Source organism: Salvelinus sp. IW2-2015, linkage group LG36 (assembly GCF_002910315.2).
Source record: "Salvelinus sp. IW2-2015 linkage group LG36, ASM291031v2, whole genome shotgun sequence".
In the NCBI taxonomy this organism is placed as follows: domain Eukaryota; kingdom Metazoa; phylum Chordata; class Actinopteri; order Salmoniformes; family Salmonidae; genus Salvelinus; species Salvelinus sp. IW2-2015.
The window spans coordinates 12408607-12429180 of record NC_036875.1 but is presented as its reverse complement, the minus strand read 5'-3'; the positions used below and the strand labels follow the sequence as shown (position 1 = coordinate 12429180).

The following is a 20574-nucleotide window of genomic DNA, read 5'->3' as shown; positions in this document are numbered from 1 at the left end:
CCCTCTTTACCCAGAGGCCTCTCTACCGTAGGTTTATGTAAAAAGTCAACAGTATGGTATGGCATGGTTGTGCAAAAATACATTCATCCTTACTCTGTTCTTCTGAAAGTCCGAGAAGGTTGGATACATACATTCCTGTAGTAAAGTTGATCTTAAGAGTTCCAAGGACAAATAGATGAACAGGTTGTTGTTTCTAGTTGTCACTAGTTTGCGTTGCCTTATGTAAGGAAGCATGTTGTTTTACTAAACACACACACACTGTTTATTTGCTGTTTTATTTGTGCTGTTGCCAGTGTCTTCGGTCTGCGTTGTCCGTTTTGTCTTACATTGGTTGGTTTATTTGTTTTTATCCCTGCCCYCGTCCCCACAGGCATTTTAAGAATTAGTTGTTAATTGACTAGCCTGGTTAAATAAAGGTTAAATAAATAAATATATTGTGGCTGAGTGGAACATCTTGTTTGTGGAGACAGACAGGGTTGCTTAGACTTGCTGGAGTGTTGATCTAGGATCAGGTTCCCCCCTCTTCGTCATTATGATCTAAAATCACAACTGATCCAAGATCATCGCTCCTACTCGTTATGAATACAGGCCCAGAGCTAGTGGGTACAGTTTATCTAGATGAGACATATTTCTCTAAAGCATTTCAGGAGTTAGCATGAGCAATTAGCAGCATGACTAACCAAATGTGCTTTTAAATAGCTTCCTCTCCTGGCCTGCTTCAGGACCACAGATCTGATARGGCAGGTTAAAGCTACGCTGCTATACGATGGAAGCCTCTGAGAAGCTCCGCTAGTTTTTCTACTAATTTAATTGGCCTGAAGATGCAAGGGAAGTGTGTGTGTGTGCGCCCGTCTCTTCGCTAGTCCTCGGGGATAGCACTTCACCTTGTCTAAACTCCACTGTCGACATTTGAACTAATGCGAACTGGCAGCTTCTCCCTAAGCCATTTGGCCAGGTTCGACAGCCGTATAAGCAAGCTCACTTTTTGAATCTGAAGAGAAACTACTCGCTGTTGATGAGGTACCGGCAATGTCTCTACGAGGAGAAATAAGAAGACAACCAAACCTGTAATGGAATGTATCCAAGCAAGATCAAAAATTGACCAATAAAGACAAAGAAATACTTAACTGAAATCCTCAAAAGTATCATCTGCTTTAATGCTGTACCTTTACAAATCAATGAACTTAAAACGTTAGGCAAGTGGCTCTTCATTGACAGGCTCAACTAAAGATGTGGCGGAGCCTAGTGGTGGGGAGGTGGTACAACTCAAAAGGGCAAAGGTCAAAACCATAGYAGAGAAAAGCAAAGAGAAATTTAACATAGTAAACATTCCCCATGTTCATGTTTAGCCAAAAAAAGAAAATTAGACACTCTTGGCCCCTTTGCCAGTATACAATTCAATAAGGATACCCTCTCTAAAAAAACATTGAATTACCATGATTTTCTTCTCAATCTCTTTACACAGTATATGGTAGTTCTTCCCTAACAGGTAAATACTGCTCTGTAAAAAAAAAAGACACAGTGAAAAATTAATCAGAAGCAGAGAGTTGAAGGTTGGAGTGGTACTGTGTCTCACACAGCGACAGAGACACCGTCATATACGGTCACATTTCGGAGGGAAAAAGCCACATGCTCTGCAAATGTCATCCCCACGCCACCGCTAAAGGCCTCGCTATGGGGGGTGCCTCCGCGTTTGAGCAGGTCACCCCATCCCGGGGGTTACCGCAGTAACATCAAAGCCAGTATTATTCGCTCCAGAGTTGTCTCTTTCCCTGTGGAGGGAGCCCCCCCCCCCCCAAAAAGCCTCTCAATCGGATGAAAAAAAAGAGAGCGCTTGTGTGTGAGAGGAGAAATGAATAATAAACAGCTCGCCCTGAGAACAGTAAAGAATTCACGGAGTGTGGAGACAGAGAGCCATAAGGTTGGAGCACTGGGAGAGAAAAGSAGCGGCGTGGTCTACTGTGGTCTAATGAACTGGTTGGCAACTGTGTGTGCGTGAGTGCGTGTGACTTGTTTTTCTGGACAGGTTCCCAGATCTTCAACTCTGTTCCTGTTTAGTAATGGGTACAGGAGGTAGAGACAGGATGAGAGGGGAGGCAGTGTGTGTGTCTTCACTAGGCATCATGCTGTGGTTACAGAGCAAAACTAGAGTAGTGTGCTGTAACATTCAGCTACTGTAATACTGAGGAAACACTGACTGGTTGAGCTGAGTCTGAGTGACTTGCCAGACTAACACACTGCTAATACACCTGTCATGGCAATAGTCTGGTCTCTAGAACAGAATTGGAACTAGAGTGACATCTTGTTTTCACTCTTCGAGGGGAGAAGACGAGAGGGTGAAGGAGACACGACAGAGAGAGACAGAGAGACAGAGAGACAGAGAGAGAGAGAGAGAGGCTGTGTACGTGAGTGTCTGTGTGTTTTCAGTCAGAAGTACATCTCCTGGAAGATGTTCTGTCCCATCTCGATGTAGGCCTCTTTCTCCTGAGAGCTCATCTTCTCCACTAGCTCTGGTCTCTGGCTCACCTCCCGATAGGAGAAGGACCGTCCCCCCACCATCACCATGGACTCATCGTCCCCCACCTCCTCAAACTCGTCATCATCATCCTCCTCCTCCATCTCCATGCCAGTCGGCCGCCGCTGGGCCGCAGCCACAGGCGGCGGAGCCGTGGGAGCGTCCTCGTCTGATTCGCTGGTGTCGCTCTCCGAGTCGCTGCCCCTGGCTGCTGATGAGGAGGTGAGTGCCCTGGCTGCCGCTACGGCTCCGCCTCCTGCCGGCCCGGCACCGCTCCTCTTCTCGTGGATGAGCAGGGCGCGCATCACTTCCTCGTTCTCGTCCGATTGGCCGCCGCCGAGCCCGGCCACACCCACCTGGGCTCCTCCCGCGTCGTCTCCGGCTGCAGAGAGAACATCACAAGTCAATCAGAAACAGCTAATAATAAATCGTTAGAAAAGCAACAGTACATACGGCTATACAATTACAAGTAAACTAAAAGACGAGATGTGCAAATTCATCACAGAGATTAAATGTCTTCTTTTAAAGTCCAATGGTCTCGGAGGTCATTACAAAGACAAACACCTCCAATAAAGGACTGAAAGATCATGAATCAGACAGGGTTTTATTAAAGGGATAAGTGCAAGATTTTATCTGTCKACTTTCCCAGAGTCAGATGAACTTATTAATACCATTTGAATGTCTCTGAATCCAGTATGGAGGAAGTTATGAGGTAGATTCGYGAGCCAATGAAAATGGTATCCATGAGATCTGACTCTGGGTAAGTAGATAAAGGGCTTCAGTGCCAAAATCCTGCACTATGCCTTTAATGAGCAGTCTAACCTCAGACACACACACACACACACTGATTACTCCCATTCAGACATCAAGGCTTAGCCTTTAGTGGGAGATGGTAAAACATGTAGAACCTGATGTCTTAAGGCCTTAACTGAGGATACGGAGCGACTTCAGTGCCAACAGAAATTGTATTCAAATTTCATCATTTTGAWTTTGTATTAGGATACAGAATTTATTTTTTATTTGCAAATTGTATCGTTGAATTCATAAATCAAAGTTGTATTCCATGATTTAATTGAATATTCATGTTCAATATGTATATATTCAGTTTCAATACAGGGATGAGTTCAGAAAGTTCCCATAAAAGGACGACACGCTGCTTGCTTAACGAGGACCGCTTCCCCCTGATTCWGCTCATCCCGAGACTCGAACTCGGAACCTTTGCCTSGCAAACACACTTGACCGCCCACCTGAAGCATTCCAGCCCGCTGCACTATTGAGAAAAAAGGCCTTCTTCAAATTGCGCGAGGAGCAACGCTTCAGACGCTGATGAGTGAGTTTCAAAAGAGCTTCATCTGCTTCATTCACCCCCTTTAAAAATCCCTCCACAGTGACCCCAGCAGTTGAACCGGCGCAACAGTAGATCCAAGTCCAGTGGCACCACTTTAAAAGAAGTCACGCTGCCTGCTTAGCGAGTTACGCTTCCCCTGATCCAGCTCATATGGAGACTCGAACTCGGGTCTTAACACGAACCCATCGTGCTATTTTAAAATAAAGCCTTCTACAATTGCGCAAGAGGCTACACTTCAGGCTTGAGTGAGTGTTACATTTCCCCATCTGCTGCAACATCACAAGTTTTCGAAGATCCAGCAAAGTTACTCGCCTGGTTTGGTGATCCATGCTTACGTGATGAGAACCTTGTCTGAGACCCGTTTAGACATTCTTTTAAGCAGGGGCGGACTGGTTATCTGGCATTTMGAGCTAATGCCAGATGGGCTCGTCCATTTTAAACTTTGGTTTTCTTGCTCAAAATGATCATTCTCTGGCTAATAATGGGGGCCTCAAGGAAAATAATGGGCCAGTGTGGGGACCTCAGGGGAAAGAACGGGCCGGTGTGTTAGAAATGCCAGGGCCGATTTTCGGTCCTAGTCCGCTCCTTGGTTTCAAGTTTCCGGCAAGGGCAGTCRTTATAAGGTTAACATGACTGACTGGGTTAGGACTGTGTTAGCCTGTTGAGCTAAAGCCCAGGCATCGGTCCCGTGTCTTTGACGGGCCTCTTCAAGGAGGAGGTCAAAGGGGAATGAAGTGTAACACAGGTGGTTYGGTGACCAGGCTCGTTTGAGAGTAACTTGTCTGAGACCTGAAAAGCGGCATTGTCTGGTGCACAAGAGACCTGGGTTAGAGCCCCATCAGTTAAACGAACACATCTTCAGCCAAGGTTGTCCATCACATAGCCTCCTCGCACCTGGTCCTGACCCCGCGAGCTTACATGAACGGTTCGCTACAAGCGGGAATCAGGCAGGTAATTACAAGACTACTCATTAAATGGGGTGCACAGAGCTTTCTGTTTGCCACAGAAAGTGTTGTTGTGCAGTAGGCCTGAGTTCGAACCCAGTCACTTATATTGGTGCAGTGATCTCTGAGTATGAGGTCAAAGAGGGTTCGATGAAGCTTGCTGGAGACTAGCGTCAGCTTCCTGAACGCATCCCTCYGGGCTTTCTCCCAGTGGGCTAACACAGTATTGTGACATGTAGGAGACCCGGTTCGAACCCAGTCAGTCACAAGAGCAAGAGGAAACAGGGAGTGGAAAGAGTATCCTTAGACGGGTTCTGACATGGCTATTTAACTAKATTATATTTGGGGTCGTCTTGCGGTTTGAGTGACACTCCATTCTAACGCGGCCTGTGATCATCAGAGTGGAACAGAAGGCACGTCCATGCTCCCAGAGAGTCTTAGCATTCATAATAGCTCGTAGCCAAATTGGTTCAAATGCTAGAGCCAAATTCATGGGCAAGAAAATAAMCTCAACATGCCACATTGGATTCAGAAACTGTTCTCCTCTATCTTTCCTCTCTGGCGAAGTACCAGGATGTTGTCTCTGATGATTCAGAGAACTGAATTAGAAATCAGAATCCATTGGGGAAGTTGAATACAAAACTTTGATCAACTTGAAATGACAGGTTTGTCAACTTGATAGACAATGAATGCAATAGCTACCATATTGAAACTGAATATATACATATTGAATAATACATTTAAAAACAAAGTGATATTCATTCAATTTCAAATCATGAAATACAAGTTTGATTTATGAATTCAATGATTACATTTATGCATTACAAATTCTAAAATATTAAACTCAATATCCTAATACAAATTAAAATACTGTTGGCACTGAAATCGCTTCATAAAATGATTTGGAGAACAAGTACACAAAGGAAAGCCTAGACAGACAAAGAGAGAGAGACACAAACAGACAGACAGAGGGAGAGAGAAACAGCAGAGTCCGTACTGCGCTACAGCAGCACTTAGTAACTCACAGTTCTTGAGTGGGTCTGGCTCGCTGTACGTTCCTCCATGCACRGTGCTCTCTGTCAGCCACACGGGTCTCTCCCTAGGTGCCTTCCCCTCGCTGGCCTGCTTGCGCTGCTGCTCCTCCTGCTCCCCCATGCTGATCTCCACGTTCTGGGTGTACAGGTCGGCGTAGGACGAGCCCTTGGTGGACCAGGCCTCRCGGTGGGGACCGCCAGCTGCTGCACCCGCTGCCGCCGCCGCACGGTCTCGACTACAGGGCGGGACAGAGAGGAGAGCGCGACAAGTTAGCACTGTTGCACGGGACAGTAGTTCAGTGTGATCTGTTAATGAGAAGCCCGAGAGCAGTAAACTACATTGCATTCCACTAATAACAACAGACACAAGGACTTCATCTGTGAATAAGTCACAGATTGCAGGTTAAGCAGAGCTGTTACAGTTCAGTTTACAGGAGAGCCATATATTTAGGAAGTTGGGCCAACTTTTTACATTTTAAATATTGTTSTAATTCTAGACATTGTTACATAGCATTCTTTAAATACCCCCCATGTAATGTTAATGTGGTGCTAACATAGCTGCCATAGARTGTTGTAGTGTCATGTAAAATGCATCATAAGTCAGAAACCTCAACGTCCTAACTAAATATAACGCTCTGGTGTACAGGACTAGCCGAGCGGTGACAGGACCACATTTACAGCGGGACTCAGAAAAACGTGAACACTGATTGGATGTTGGAGGTGAAAGGGGGTGGGGCCGACCTCTGTTTGAGGGCAGGGATCTCGGCAGGTTCGGGCTCCAGCAGGTCGTTTGATAGGTGGACGTCCTCGGTCTCACGCAGCAGCACGTATATGGGCTCGATCTGTTCGTTGAAACGGGCCACCAGGGTCCTGGCATCCTTCTTGGGCACCGCAGACTCGTCCTCCTCTACCTCCGTCTGACAGAACGTACAGCGAAACGTCCCTGAGAGAGAGATAGGGAGGAGAGAGAGCGAGATAGGGAGGAGAGAGATAGGGAGGAGAGGGAGAGAGAGAGAGAGATAGGGAGAGAGAGAGAGAGAGAGAGGGAGAGAGAGATAGGAAGGAGAGAGAGAGTTAGGGAGGAGAGAGAGAGAGAGTGCAGCATGAGTTCGAGGTCTCCAGGGCTGGTGCTGGTGCAGTTTAAGGCTTGCGTGAACATGGTTGATGAATAATGCATGGCGGCGGTGGTGGTGTAGCTCCAGAGAACAGATAAAACTTGAAAATGTGCATTTCTCTTGCTCTCTCCCTCCCTCTTTCTCACCCCCGCTGGCTAGCTGATTACACATCACCCCCCCCCCCACCCCTACCACGGAAAAAACTAACTAAGGCAACCTACGGTAGGTTAGTAGGTATCGAACGCCGTTTTGGTCAGTACCCGTCTCGTCATCTGACGCGTCAAATAAGAGTAATTGACCAATCTGGACTTGAATAGCACAGCACGTCACTTAATAATTGAACACGTACATAATTGTTTTACGAAGTGATTACACTACCACTCGTAATTCACATGTCACAGAGATTTCACTGGTATATTTGGAATTATAAACTGGGTGGTTCGAGCACTGAATGCTGATTGGCTGACAGCCGTGGAATATCAGAACATATACCACATTCAATTAGTAAAAAAAAAAAAATGTTTTGTCACACGTTGGTAACCAGTTTATAATAGCAATAAGGCACCTTGGGGGTGTGTGCTATATGGCCAATATACCACACCTCCTAAGGCCTTATTGCTCAAGTATGACGCTGGTAAAGTTGGTTGGGTTAGACGGTTCAGACCACAGGCAGGAGCAATGCAGTGACGGAGCAGATAGACCAGAAAGAAGAACACGGATGTAGAGGCGTCTGTCTGTCTGTCGTTCCTCTAGTTACTCAATCCCCCTGGAGGAGACCGGCTGTGTGACGGAAACCCACCCGAGTGTGTGTGTGTGGTGTGTCATCATACAGACTTCTCCCCTCTGGTCTTCTGAGGGGGACAGTTACAGTATCTCATCCCACACACCATGGGAGACCCAATATGGCCCATACAAACAAACACACAGATACACACATGCAGTCATTTACACCACCACACAAACACGCTGCCCCCTGCGAAGAGATCCTGATTAGAGCATTGGGAACATGATGGACACACACACACATTCATTTTTGTCAGCTGTATTACATTTGTCTTTTTCTCTTATATACAGAACAAAAATATAACCGAAACATGCAAAGTGTTGGTCCTATGTTTCATGAGCTGAAATAAAAGATCCCAGAAATGTTCCATACACACAAAAAGCTTATTTCTCTCCAATTTTGTSCACAAATTTGTTTACATCCCTGTTAGTGAGCATTTCTCCTTTGCCAAGATAATCCATCCACCTGMCATAAGCAACGGACAACAAACAAAATTGAATTTTATCGATGGCTCCGTGACGAGACCCTGAAGCCCATCGTCATGCTATTCATCCGCTGCCATCACCTCATGTTTCAGCATGATGATGCACGGCCCCATGTCGCAAGGATCGATACACAAATCCTGGAAGCTGACAACGTCCCAGTTCTTCCATGGCTTGCATACTCACCAGACATGTCACCCTTTGAGCATGTTTTGGGATGCTCTAGATCACGCCTGGGCAATTCCTGTCCTCGGGGGGGGGTTTGATTGGTGTCACACACCCCCCCCCCCCATCCCTAGCAAACACAGCTGATTTAAACTAATTGCAATCTAAACTGAAGATCATGATTAGGTGATTATTGGAGCCGGGTGTGTTAGTTGGGACTGGGGCAAAACTGTGACACCAATCAGGACACCGAGGACTGGAGTTACCCAGGCCTGCTCTAGAACGACGTGTACGACAGCGCGTTTCAGTATCAAGCAACTTCGCACAGCCACTGAAGAGGAGTGGGACAACATTCCACAGGCCGCAACCAACAGCCTGATCAACTCTATGAGGAAGGAGATGTATCGCGCTGCATGAGGTAAATGGTGGTCACACCAGATACTGACCGGTTCTGATSCACGCCCCTACCATTTTCTTTTAATAAAGGTATGTGTGTAGATCAGGGTCTAMTTGACTTATTTAAATTGACTGAATCCTTTAMATGAACTATAYCTTAGTAAAATCTTTGACATTTTYGCAARATGCGTTTATATTTTTGTTCAGTGTATTTRATATTATTTACCTCTAACTTCTATCATGTGCACATTCAGATAGGTCCAACTAGGCTACTACCCCCTCATATAGCTGACACATTGCYATTGTGGCATATTGTGACCAACGCCAGCCATGATTTACCATGTAGGCTACAAAGCCTTGGCTACAGGTTAAACAGTTTAGGTATACCGCTCTTTTCTCCCAATCACAACCCTGGGATGCGGTAGATAAATTATTCCCTTAAAAGGGGGATAATCTGAGTTTGACAACACTGCCAGAAATATTACTGTGCTTCTAATATTAAGCAATTGCTAATAGCATAAATATTTTCCCAAATCGGGAAAAAAAATTCAAAAAATGCACTCGCATCTGCCGACCACGAGAGCGGCAACACAGATTAATAACAGCACACAAAAAAAAAATCTGATGTGAACAAAGCAAAATAGCCTAGCTACATGAAAGTTCAAGAGCGTATACGTAATTTCTTCTAGTTGAGGTTAGTTACAATCGAAGTGTCCTGGCTCGCTGGCTACGCATCAGTTCAAAACTGAGCCATCTGCTCCATAGGCTATTTTCAGTCCCTTAGATGGGAWCGGCACCAGCATGACTACAGACCCTCAACCACCCGCCCTGTGTGTGTGTCACCCTCAAATGAACGCCTGTCAACAGTTTGAACGATCCACTGGCTCATCGCCAACAACTTCAAATAACAAGAAACAAAAATCGCAGTCCGTTTCGGTCTGCTTTTCCTGTTTCCAATGTGACAGACTAAAATAAGGAAAAAATGAAAATCTGACAAACGAAGATAAGACAAATAGCTACGGGTGAAAACATAGCAATACGTGTATTTTTTTTCCCTTGACAGGGGAATGTATGGACAAGCAAGAAGAGTGTGATCTCTCTCTCTCTCTCTGTGCGTGCGTCTGGCCACCACAATGCACAGGAGCTCGTACCGGCTGCACCAGGTGAACAGAGAGCACCAACAGCCACTACATACTGTGTGTGTGACAGAAAATGGCCTCCRGCTTTCTGATTGGTGACAAGGTGGAAAGTGAGGGCACGCTTGTCGAGAGTGACACCTCTCCACAGAGGAATAGCGACTGACATGGACTGAGGTGTCATTACCGCCRCAGGAGAGAGGGAGGTGACATGACTCAACTCTGGCTGACGAGCTGAAGAACAAAATACTCCCTGCAACAAGAAAATCTATATTGAAAAGCTTAAAATAACTCCTTAGCACAAACTGCCAAACTGCAAAGAGGAAAAGTCAGATCCCACAGATGAGCCTTCACAAGCCAGCCARACAGTTATAGAAAATCGAGTGGTTCAACACTGCCCAGTGGACCCCCAAACGTTTCACAAGTTTGTTGTAGCCCTGAACTAGCTAATTCATTTACCTAATCGACTGCTTTATAATTTGTTTAAAAGTAGACACAGATGTACTAGTTCAAATACATGGAACCATTAATGCCAAGGACAATGGGGGGGGGGGGCTCAGACCCAGACAGAGAGAACAAGCCTCAGAGGGAGCCCATGCTAGTCTAACAGAAGGGAGATGAGAGATCAGCGAGAGAGACCTGAGAGAGACCATAGAGAGAGACCAGAGAGAGACCATAAAGACCAGAGAGAGAGAGAGACCATAGAGAGAGACCAGAGAAAGAGGACACATTAAGACCAGAGAGAGAAGACCATAAAGCCAAGAGAGCAGAGAGAGAGACCATAAAGACACAGAGAGAGAGAGAGAGACCAGAAAGGACCATAGAGACCAGAAGAACCAGAGAGCAGAGGACACCATAAAGGACCAGAGAGAGAGAGACCATAAAGACCAGAGAGAGAGAGAGACCATAGACAGAGACCATATAGAAAGAGAGAGACCAAAGAGAGACCATAGAGACAGAAAACATWTAGAGAGAGTAGAKGTYGACCGATTAATTGATTAATTAGGGGCGATTTCAAGTTTATAACAATCAGTAATCTGCCTTTTTGGACAACGATTATGGACGATTACATTGCAATCCACGAGGAGACTGCGTTGCAGGCTGACCACCTGTTACGCGAGTGCAGCGTCAAAAGGACCTTGTGGCTGCAAGGAGCCAAGGTAAGTTGCTAGCTAGCATTAAACTTATCTTATAAAAAAACTATCAATCTTCACATAATCACTAGTTAACTACACATAGTTGATGATATTACTAGGTCAACTAGCTTGTCCTGCGTTGCATATAATCAAAGTGGTGCCTTTTCATTTATCATCGAATCACAGCCTACTTCAACTTCGCCAAACGGGCGATGATTTAACAAAAGCACATGCGCGAAAAAAGCACAATGGTTGCAATAATGTACCTAACCATGAACATCAATGCCTTTCTTAAAATCAATACACAAGTATATATTTTTAAACCTACATACGTAGTTAAAAGAAATTAATGTTAGCAGGCAATAGGGAAATTCTCTTGCRTTCAGTGCAAGCAGTCAGTGTATATGCAGCAGTGTTGGCCGCCTGGCTCGTTGCGAACTGTTGAAAGGCCATTTTTTCCTAACARAGACCGGAATTAATTTGCCAGAATTGTAWAWAATTATGACATAACATTGAAGATTGTKCAATGTAACAGTAATATTTAGACTTAGGGTTGCCACCSGTTCGATAAAATACGGAACGGTTCTGTATTTCACTGAAAGAATAAATGTTTTGTTTTCGAARTTATAGTTTCCGGATTTGGCCATATTAATGACCAAAGGTTCGTATTTCTGTGTGTTTATTATATTATAATAAAGTATATGATTTGATATTTGATAGAGCAGTCTGACTGAGCGGTGGTAGGCAGCAGCAGGCTGGTAAGCATTCATTCAAACAGCTCTTAGCAATGCTTGAGGCACAGTGCTGTTTATGACTTCAAGCCTATCAACTCCCGAGATTTGGCTGGCAATACTAAAATGCCTATAAGAGCATCCAATAGTCAAAAGTATATGAAATACAAAATGATATAGAGAGAAATAGTCCTATAATAACTACAACCTAAAACTTCTTAACTGGGAATATTGAAGACTCATGTTAAAAGGAACCACCAGCTTTCATGTGTTCTCATGTTCTGAGCAAGGAACTTAAACGTTAGCTTTTTTTTAATTATTTTTTACATGGCACATATTGCACTTTTATTTTCTTCTCCAACACTGTGTTTTTGCATTATTTAAACCAAATTGAACATGTTTCATTATTATTTGAGACGAAATAGATTTTATTTATGTATTATATTCAAATAAAAGTGTTCATTGTTCATTCAGTATTGTTGTAATTGTCATTTATTACAAATTATATATATATTATAAAAAAAAATATATATATTTTTTTAAATTATATATATATATATTTAAAAAAATATATATTTTTTTTTATAATATATATATATATATTTTTTTTAAACGGACGATTAATCTGTATCGGCTTTTTTGGGTCCTCCAATAATCGGTATCGGTGTTGAAAAATCATAAATCGGTCAACCTCTAAGAGAGAGACCATATAGAGAAACCATAGAGAGAGACCAGAATGAGACCATAGAGAGAGAGAGAGAGAGACCAGAATGAGACCAGAGTGAGCCCATAAAGACAGAAAACATAGAGACCATATAGAAAAAGAAACCCTAGAAAGAGAGAGAAAACAGAAAGACCATAGAGAGAGAGAAAAAACAGAGACGAGAGAATAGAGGTTCGGGGGTCCAACCTGTTTTTACAATTATAAGCATTGGGAGAAAAACCAAATAGAAAATCTACATACAGAATTCCGCAGAATTATCCTACATATCAAAAGAAACTACCAAATAATGCATGCCAAGTGGAACTCGGACCATTCCCTTAAATTGTAAATATAAAGAAAAGGACACCAAAAAAGGGAGACACAAAAAGACATGGCTACCCAAAGAGGAGTGTCTATGTGGTCACTGCACGACAGGGGAGGAAGAGACAGAGATGCACTTTTTCCTTCACTGTGAGAAAAACTCACAAATAAGATAATTTTTCAAGGAAATATCTCAATCAATTCCCAACTTCTGTGCATTTACTAATAACATAAAGCTGGGAATTATTCTGGGTGAGGGAGAAACTGCAAATATTACCGCCAGATATGTATATGATTGCCAGAGCCTGAGGGACATCCCATGACCATTCATTCCTTTGAAGTATTTACATTGTATATAACTAACAAGAAATACATAGTGTAGCCATTATCCATGTACATTTGGTTGTTTATTTATTAGCCATTTATTTTTATTTTATTAAACTTATCGACCAAAGATTACACAATACAACAGTCGTGTTCTACCTGTATACATGATTACACACTAAACACAGTATCAATCAAATGTTTGGACACACCTAATCATTCAAAGGTTTTTCTTTATTTTTACTATTTTCTACATTGTAGAATAATAGTGAAGACATCAAAACAATGAAATAACACATATGGAATCATGTAGTAACCAAAAAAGTGTTAAACAAATCAAAATATATTTAATATATATTTGAGATTCTTCAAAGTAGCCACCCTTTCCCTTGGTGACAGCTTTGCACACTCTTGGCATTCTCTCAACCAGCTTCACCTGGAATGCTTTTCCAACAGTCTTGAAGGAGTTCCCACATTTGCAGAGCACTTGTTGGCTGCTTTTCCTTCACTCTGTGGTCCAACTCATCCCAAACCATCTCAAATGGTGCAGCACTCCATTACTCTCCGTCTTGGTCAAATAGCCCTTACACAGCCTGGAGGTGTGTTGGCTCATTGTCCTGTTGAAAAACAAAATTATCGTCCCACTAAGATGGGATGGCATATCGCTGCAGAACGCTGTGGTAGCCATGCTGGTGAAGTGTGCCTTGAATTATAAATAAATCACAGACAGCGTCACCAGCAAAGCACCACCACACCTCCACCTCCATGCTTCACGGTGGGAACTACACAGAGAAATCTTCCGTTCACCTACTCTACGTCTCACAAAGACACGACGGTTGGAACCAAAAATCTTCGATTTGGACTCATCAGACCAAAGGACAGATTTCCACCATTGCTTGTGTGTCTTGTCCCAAGTAAGTCTCTTCTTATTATTGGTGTCCTTTAGTAGTGGTTTCTTTGCAGCAATTCGACCATGAAGGCCTGATTCACGCAGTCTCCTCTGAACAGTTGATGTTGAGATGTGTCTTGCCCTACATTATTCCTCCTCCACCAAACTTTACAGTTGGCACTATGTATTAGGGCAGGTAGCTCCAATGTGCTCGCCAGAGGTAGCCTGACTGCCATTAGGTACCGAGATGAGATCCTCAGAGCCCTTGTGAGACCATAATGCTGACCATATGCTGACACATTGCACATTTTTGTGGCCTGCTGGAGGTCATTTTGCAGGGCTCTGGCAGTGCTCCTCCTGCTCAAAGGCGGAGGTAGCGGTCCTGCTGCTGGGTTGTTGCCCTCCTACGGCCTCCCTCAACGTCTCCCTGATGTACTGGCCTGTTCTCCTGGTAGCGCCTCCATGCTCTGGACACTACGCTGACAGACACAGCAAACCTTCTTGCCACAGCTCGCATTGATGTGCCATCCTGGATGAGCTACACTACCATGAGCCACTTGTGTGGGTTGTAGACTCCGTCTCATGCTACAACTAGAGTGAGAAGCACCGCCAGCATTCAAAAGTGACCAAAACATCAGCCAGTGAAGCATAGGAACTGAGAAGTGGTCTGTGGTCACCACCTGTAGAATCACATCCTTTATTGGGGGTGTCTTGCTAATTGCCTATAATTTCCACCTTTTTGTTTATTCCATTTTGCACAACAGCATGTGAAATTTATTGTCAATCAGTGTTGCTTCCTAAGTGGACAGTTTGATTTCACAGAAGTGTGATTGACTTGGAGTTACATTGTGTTGTTTTAAGTGTTCCCTTTATTTTTTTGAGACAGTGTATATATATAATTTTGTAATTAAATGACAATTACAACAATACTGAATGAACAATGAACACTTTTTTATTTTAATATAATACATAAATAAAATCTATTTAGTCTCAAATAAATAAGGAAACATGTTCAATTTGGTTTAAATAATGCAAAAAACACAGTGTTGGAGAAGAAAATAAAAGTGCAATATGTGCCATGTAAAAAATAAAAGGTAACGTTTAAGTTCCTTGCTCAGAACATGAGAAAACATGAAAGCTGGTGGTTCCTTTTAACATGAGTCTTCAATATTCCCAGTTAAGAAGTTTTAGGTTGTAGTTATTATAGGACTATTTCTCTCTATATCATTTTTGTATTTCATATACTTTTGACTATTGGATGCTCTTATAGGCATTTAAGTATTGCCAGCCAAATCTCGGGAGTTGATAGGCTTGAAGTCATAAACAGCACTGTGCCTCAAGCATTGCTTAAGAGCTGTTTGAATGAATGCTTACCAGCCTGCTGCTGCCTACCACCGCTCAGTCAGACTGCTCTATCAAATATCAAATCATATACTTTATTATAATATAATAAACACACAGAAATACGAACCTTTGGTCATTAATATGGCCAAATCCGGAAACTATAACTTCGAAAAAACAAACATTTATTCTTTCAGTGAAATACAGAACCGTTCCGTATTTTATCGAACGGGTGGCAACCCTAAGTCTAAATATTACTGTTACATTGCACAATCTTCAATGTTATGTCATAATTATTTACAATTCTGGCAAATTAATTCCGGTCTCTGTATAGGAAAAAATGGCCTTTCAACAGTTTCGCAACGAGCCAGGCGGCCAACACTGCTGCATATACACTGACTGCTTGCACTGAACGCAAGAGAATTTCCCTATTTGCCTGCTAACATTAATTTCTTTTAACTACGTATGTAGGTTTAAAAATATATACTTGTGTATTGATTTTAAGAAAGGCATTGATGTTCATGTTGGTACATTATTGCAACCATTGTGCTTTTTTCCGCGCATGTGCTTTTGTTAAATCATCGCCCTTTGGCGAAGTTGAAGTAGACTGTGATTCGATGATAAATGAACAGGCACCACTTTGATTATATGCAGCGCAGGACAAGCTAGTTGACCTAGTAAATATCATCAACTATGTGTAGTTAACTAGTGATTATGTGAAAGATTATAAGATAAGTTTAATTCTAGCTAGCAACTTACCTTGGCTCCTTGCAGCCACAAGGTCCTTTTGACGCTGCAACTCGCGTAAACAGGTGTCAGCCTGCAACGCAGTCTCCTCGTGGATTGCAATGTAATCGTCCATAATCGTTGTCCAAAAAGGCAAGATTACTGATTGTTATAAACTTGAAAATCGCCCCTAATTAATCAATTAATCGGTCGACATCTACTCTCTCTAATGTTTCTGTCTCTATGGTCTCTCTTTGGTCTCTCTCTTTCTATATGGTCTCTGTCTATGGTCTCTCTCTCTCTCTGGTCTTTATGGTCTCTCTCTCTCTCTGGTCTTTATGGTCACTTCTCTGGTCTTTATGGTCTCTCTCTCTCTCTGGTCTCTCTGGTCTCCTCTCTCTATGGTCTTATGGTCTCTGTCTGGTCCTCTATGGTCTCTCTTCTGGTCTCTATGGTCTCTCTCTCTCTGGTCTTCTGGTCTCTCTCTATGGTCTCTCTCTCTCTCTGGTCCTTATGGTCTCTCTCTGGTCTCTCTCTATGGTCTCTCTCAGGTCCTCTCTCGCTGATCTCTTCATCTCCCTTCTGTAGACTAGCATGGGCTCCCTCTAGGCTGTTCTCTCTGTCTGGGTCTGAGCCCCCCCCCCCATTGTCACTTGGCATTAATGGTTCCATGTATTTTGAACTAGTACATCTGTGTCCTACTTTAAACAAATTATAAAGCCCTCGATTAGGTAAATGAATTAAGCTAGTTCAGGGCTACAACAAACTTGTGAAACGTTTGGGGTCCACTGGGCAGTTGTTGAACCATCGATTTTCTATAAACTGTTTGGCTGGCTTGTGAAGGCTCATCTGTGGGATCTGACTTTTCCTCTTTGCAGTTTGGCAGTTTGTGCTAAGGAGTTATTTAAGCTTTTCAATATAGATTTTCTTGTTGCAGGGAGTATTTTGTTCTTCAGCTCGTCAGCCAGAGTTGAAGTCATGTCACTCCTCTTCTCCTGTGGCGGTAATGACACCTCAGTCAATGTCAGTCGTATTCTCTGTGGAGAAGGTGTCACTCCTCGACAGCGTGCCCTCACTTTCCACCTTGTCACCAATCAGAAGGCCGGAGGCCATTTTCTGTCACCACACACAGTATGTAGTGGCTGTTGGTGCCTCTGTTCACCTGGTGACAGCGGTACGAGATCCTGTGCATTGTGGGTGGCCAGACGCACGCACAGAGGAGAGAAGATCACACTCTTCTTGCTTGTCCGTACATTCCCCTGTCAAGGGAAAAATACACGTAATTGCTATGTTTTCACCCGTAGCTATTTGTCTATACTTCGTTTGTCAGATTTCATTTTTTCCTTATTTTAGTCTGTCACATTGGAAACAGGAAAAGCAGACCGAAACCGGACTGCGATTTTTGTTTTCTGTTATTTTGAAGTTGTTGCGATGAGCCAGTGGATCGTTCAAACCTGTTGACAGGCGTTCATTTGAGGGTGACACACACACAGGGCGGGTGGTTGAGGGTCTGTAGTCATGCTGGTGCCGATCCCATCTAAGGGACTGAAAATAGCCTATGGAGCAGATGGCTCAGTTTTGAACTTGATGCGTAGCCAGCGAGCCAGGACACTTCGAATTGTAACTAACCTCAACTAGAAGAAATACGTATAGCTCTTGAACTTTCATGTAGCTAGGCTATTTTGCTTTGTTCACATCAAAGATTTTTTGCGATAGTGCATTTTATTGTTTTTCGATTTGGGAAAATATTTATGCTATTAGCAATTGCTTAATATTAGAACACAGTAATATTTCTGGCAGTGTTGTCAAACTCAGATTATCCCCCTTTTAAGGGAATAATTTATCTACCGCATCCCAGGGTTGTGATCTGGGAGAAAGAGCGGTATACCTAAACTGTTTAACCTGTAGCAAGGCTTTGTAGCCTACATGGTAAATCATGGCTGGGGCGTTGGTCACAAATGCCACAATGGCAATGTGTCAGCTATATGAGGATAGTAGCCTAGTTGAGCCTAAATCATGTGCACATGATAGAAGTTAGAGGTAAATAATATTAAATACACTGAACAAAATATAAACGCATCTTGCAAAAAATGTCAAAGATTTACTAAGATATAGTTCATGTAAAAGGATTCAGTCAATTTAAATAAGTCAGTAGACCCTGATCTACACACATACCTTTATTAAAAGAAAATGGTAGGGGCGTGGATTCAGAAACCGGCCAGTATCTGGTGTGGACCACCTTTACCTCATGCCAGCGCGATACATCTCTCTCATAGAGTTGATCAGGCTGTTGAGTTGCGGCCTGTGGAATGTTGTCCAACTCTCTTCAGTGGCTGTGCGAAGTTGCTTGATACTGAAAACGCAGCTTCGTACACGTCGTTCTAGAGCAGGCCTGGGTAACTCCAGTCCTCGGTGTCCTGATTGGTGTCACAGTTTTTGCCCCAGTCCCAACTAACAACACCGGCTCCAATAATCACCTAATCATGATCTCAGTTTAGATTGCAATTAGTTTTAAATCAGCTGTGTTTGCTAGGGATGGGGAGGGGTCTGTGGACCAAAATCACCCCACCCCCCCGAGGACAGGAATGCCCCAGGCGTGATCTAGAGCATCCCAAAACATGCTCAAAGGGTGACTGGGTGACTGATGTCTGGTGAGTAATGACAGCCATGGAAGAACTGGGACGTTGTCAGCCTTCCAGGATTTGTGTACCGATCCTTAAAGCGCCATGGGCCGTGCATTATCATGCTGAACATGAGGTGAATGGCAGAGCGGATGAATAGCATGACGATGTGCTTCAGGTCTCGTCACGGAAGCCATCGATAAAATTCCATTTTGTTTGTTGTCCGTGCTTATGGCAGTGGATGGATTATCTTGGCAAAAGGAGAAATGCTCCACTAACAGGGATGGTAAACAAAATTTGTGCACAAAATTGCGAGAGAAATAAGCTTTTTTGTGTTATGGAACATTTCGGATCTTTTATTTCAGCTCATGAAACATAGACCCAACACTTTGCATGTTTCGGTTAATTTTTTGTTCTGTATATAAGAAAGAAAGACAAATGTATACAGCTGACAAAAATGAATGTGTGTGTGGTTCCATCATGTTCCCAATGCTCTAATCAGGAATCTCTTCGCAGGGGCGCAGCGTGTTTGTGTGGTGGTGTAAAGATGCATGTGTGTATCTGTGTTTTGTTTGTATGGCCACATATTGGGTCTCCCATGGTGTGTGGGATGAAGATACTGTAATGTCCCCCTCAGAGACCAGAGGGGAGAAGTCTGTATGATGACACACCACACACAACTCGGGTGGATTTCCGTCACACAGCGGTCCTCCTCCAGGGGATTGAGTAACTAGAAGGAACGAACAGACAGACAGACGCCTCTACATCCGTGTTCTTCTTTCTGGTCTATACTGCTCCGTACTGCATTGCTCCTGCCTGTTGGTCTGAACCGTCTAACCCAACCAACTTTACCAGCGTCATACTTGAGCAATAAGGCCTTAGGAGGTGTGTATATAGCCAAATAACCACGGCTAAGGGCTTTCTTATGCACGACACAAAACGGAGTGCCTGGATACAGCCCTTAAGCCGTGGTATATATGGCCATATAGGCAACACACCCCAAGGTGCCTTATTGCTATTATAAGAACTGGTTACCAACGTGTGACAAACATTTTTTTTTTTTTTTTTTTTTTTTTTTTTTTTTTTTTTTTTTTTTTTTTTTTTTTTTTTTTTTTTTTTTTTTTTTTTTTTTTTTTTTTTTTTTTTTTTTTTTTTTTTTTTTTTTTTTTTTTTTTTTTTTTTTTCTTTTTTTTTTTTTTTTTTTATTTTTTTTTTTTTTTTTTTTTTTTTTTTTTTTTTTTTTTTTTTTTTTTTTTTTTTTTTTTTTTTTTTTTTTTTTTTTTTTTTTTTTTTTTTTTTTTTTTTGTTTTTTTTTTTTTTTTTTTTTTTTTTTTTTTTTTTTTTTTTTTTTTTATTTTTTTTTTTTTTTTTTTTTTTTTTTTTTTTTTTTTTTTTTTTTTTTTTTTTTTTTTTTTTTTTTTTTTTTTTTTTTTTTTTTTTTTTTTTTTTTTTTTTTTTTTTTTTTTTTTTTTTTTTTTTTTTTTTTTTTTTTTTTTTTTTTTTTTTTTTTTTTTTTTTTTTTTTTTTTTTTTTTTATTTTTTTTTTTTTTTTTTTTTTTTTTTTTTTTTTTTTTTTTTTTTTTTTTTTTTTTTTTTTCTTTTTTTTTTTTTTTTTTTTTTTTTTTTTTTTTTTTTTTTTTTTTTTTTTTTTTTTTTTTTTTTTTTTTTTTTTTTTTTTTTTTTTTTTTTTTTTTTTTTTTTTTTTTTTTTTTTGTTTTTTTTTTTTTTTTTTTTTTTTTTTTTTTTTTTTTTTTTTTTTTTTTTTTTTTTTTTTTTTTTTTTTTTTTTTTTTTTTTTTTTATTTTTTTTTTTTTTTTTTTTTTTTTTTTTTTTTTTTTTTTTTTTTTTTTTTTTTTTTTTTTT

General features: G+C 41.8%; 1 protein-coding gene across 1 annotated transcript in view; it reads right to left on the bottom strand.

The window, feature by feature from the left end:
• Positions 1–1128: 1128 nt before the first annotated feature.
• Positions 1129–20574, bottom strand: part of gtf2e1 (general transcription factor IIE, polypeptide 1, alpha) — a 46039-nt gene continuing 26593 nt past the window's right edge. The window contains exons 3-5 of the mRNA XM_023980787.1: positions 6583–6784; positions 5833–6077; positions 1129–2897 (exon numbers count right to left, since the gene is read on the bottom strand). Of these exons, the coding sequence (XP_023836555.1) occupies positions 2428–2897; positions 5833–6077; positions 6583–6784 (917 nt within the window). The 3' untranslated portion in view covers positions 1129–2427. The remainder of the gene's footprint in view (positions 2898–5832; positions 6078–6582; positions 6785–20574) is intronic.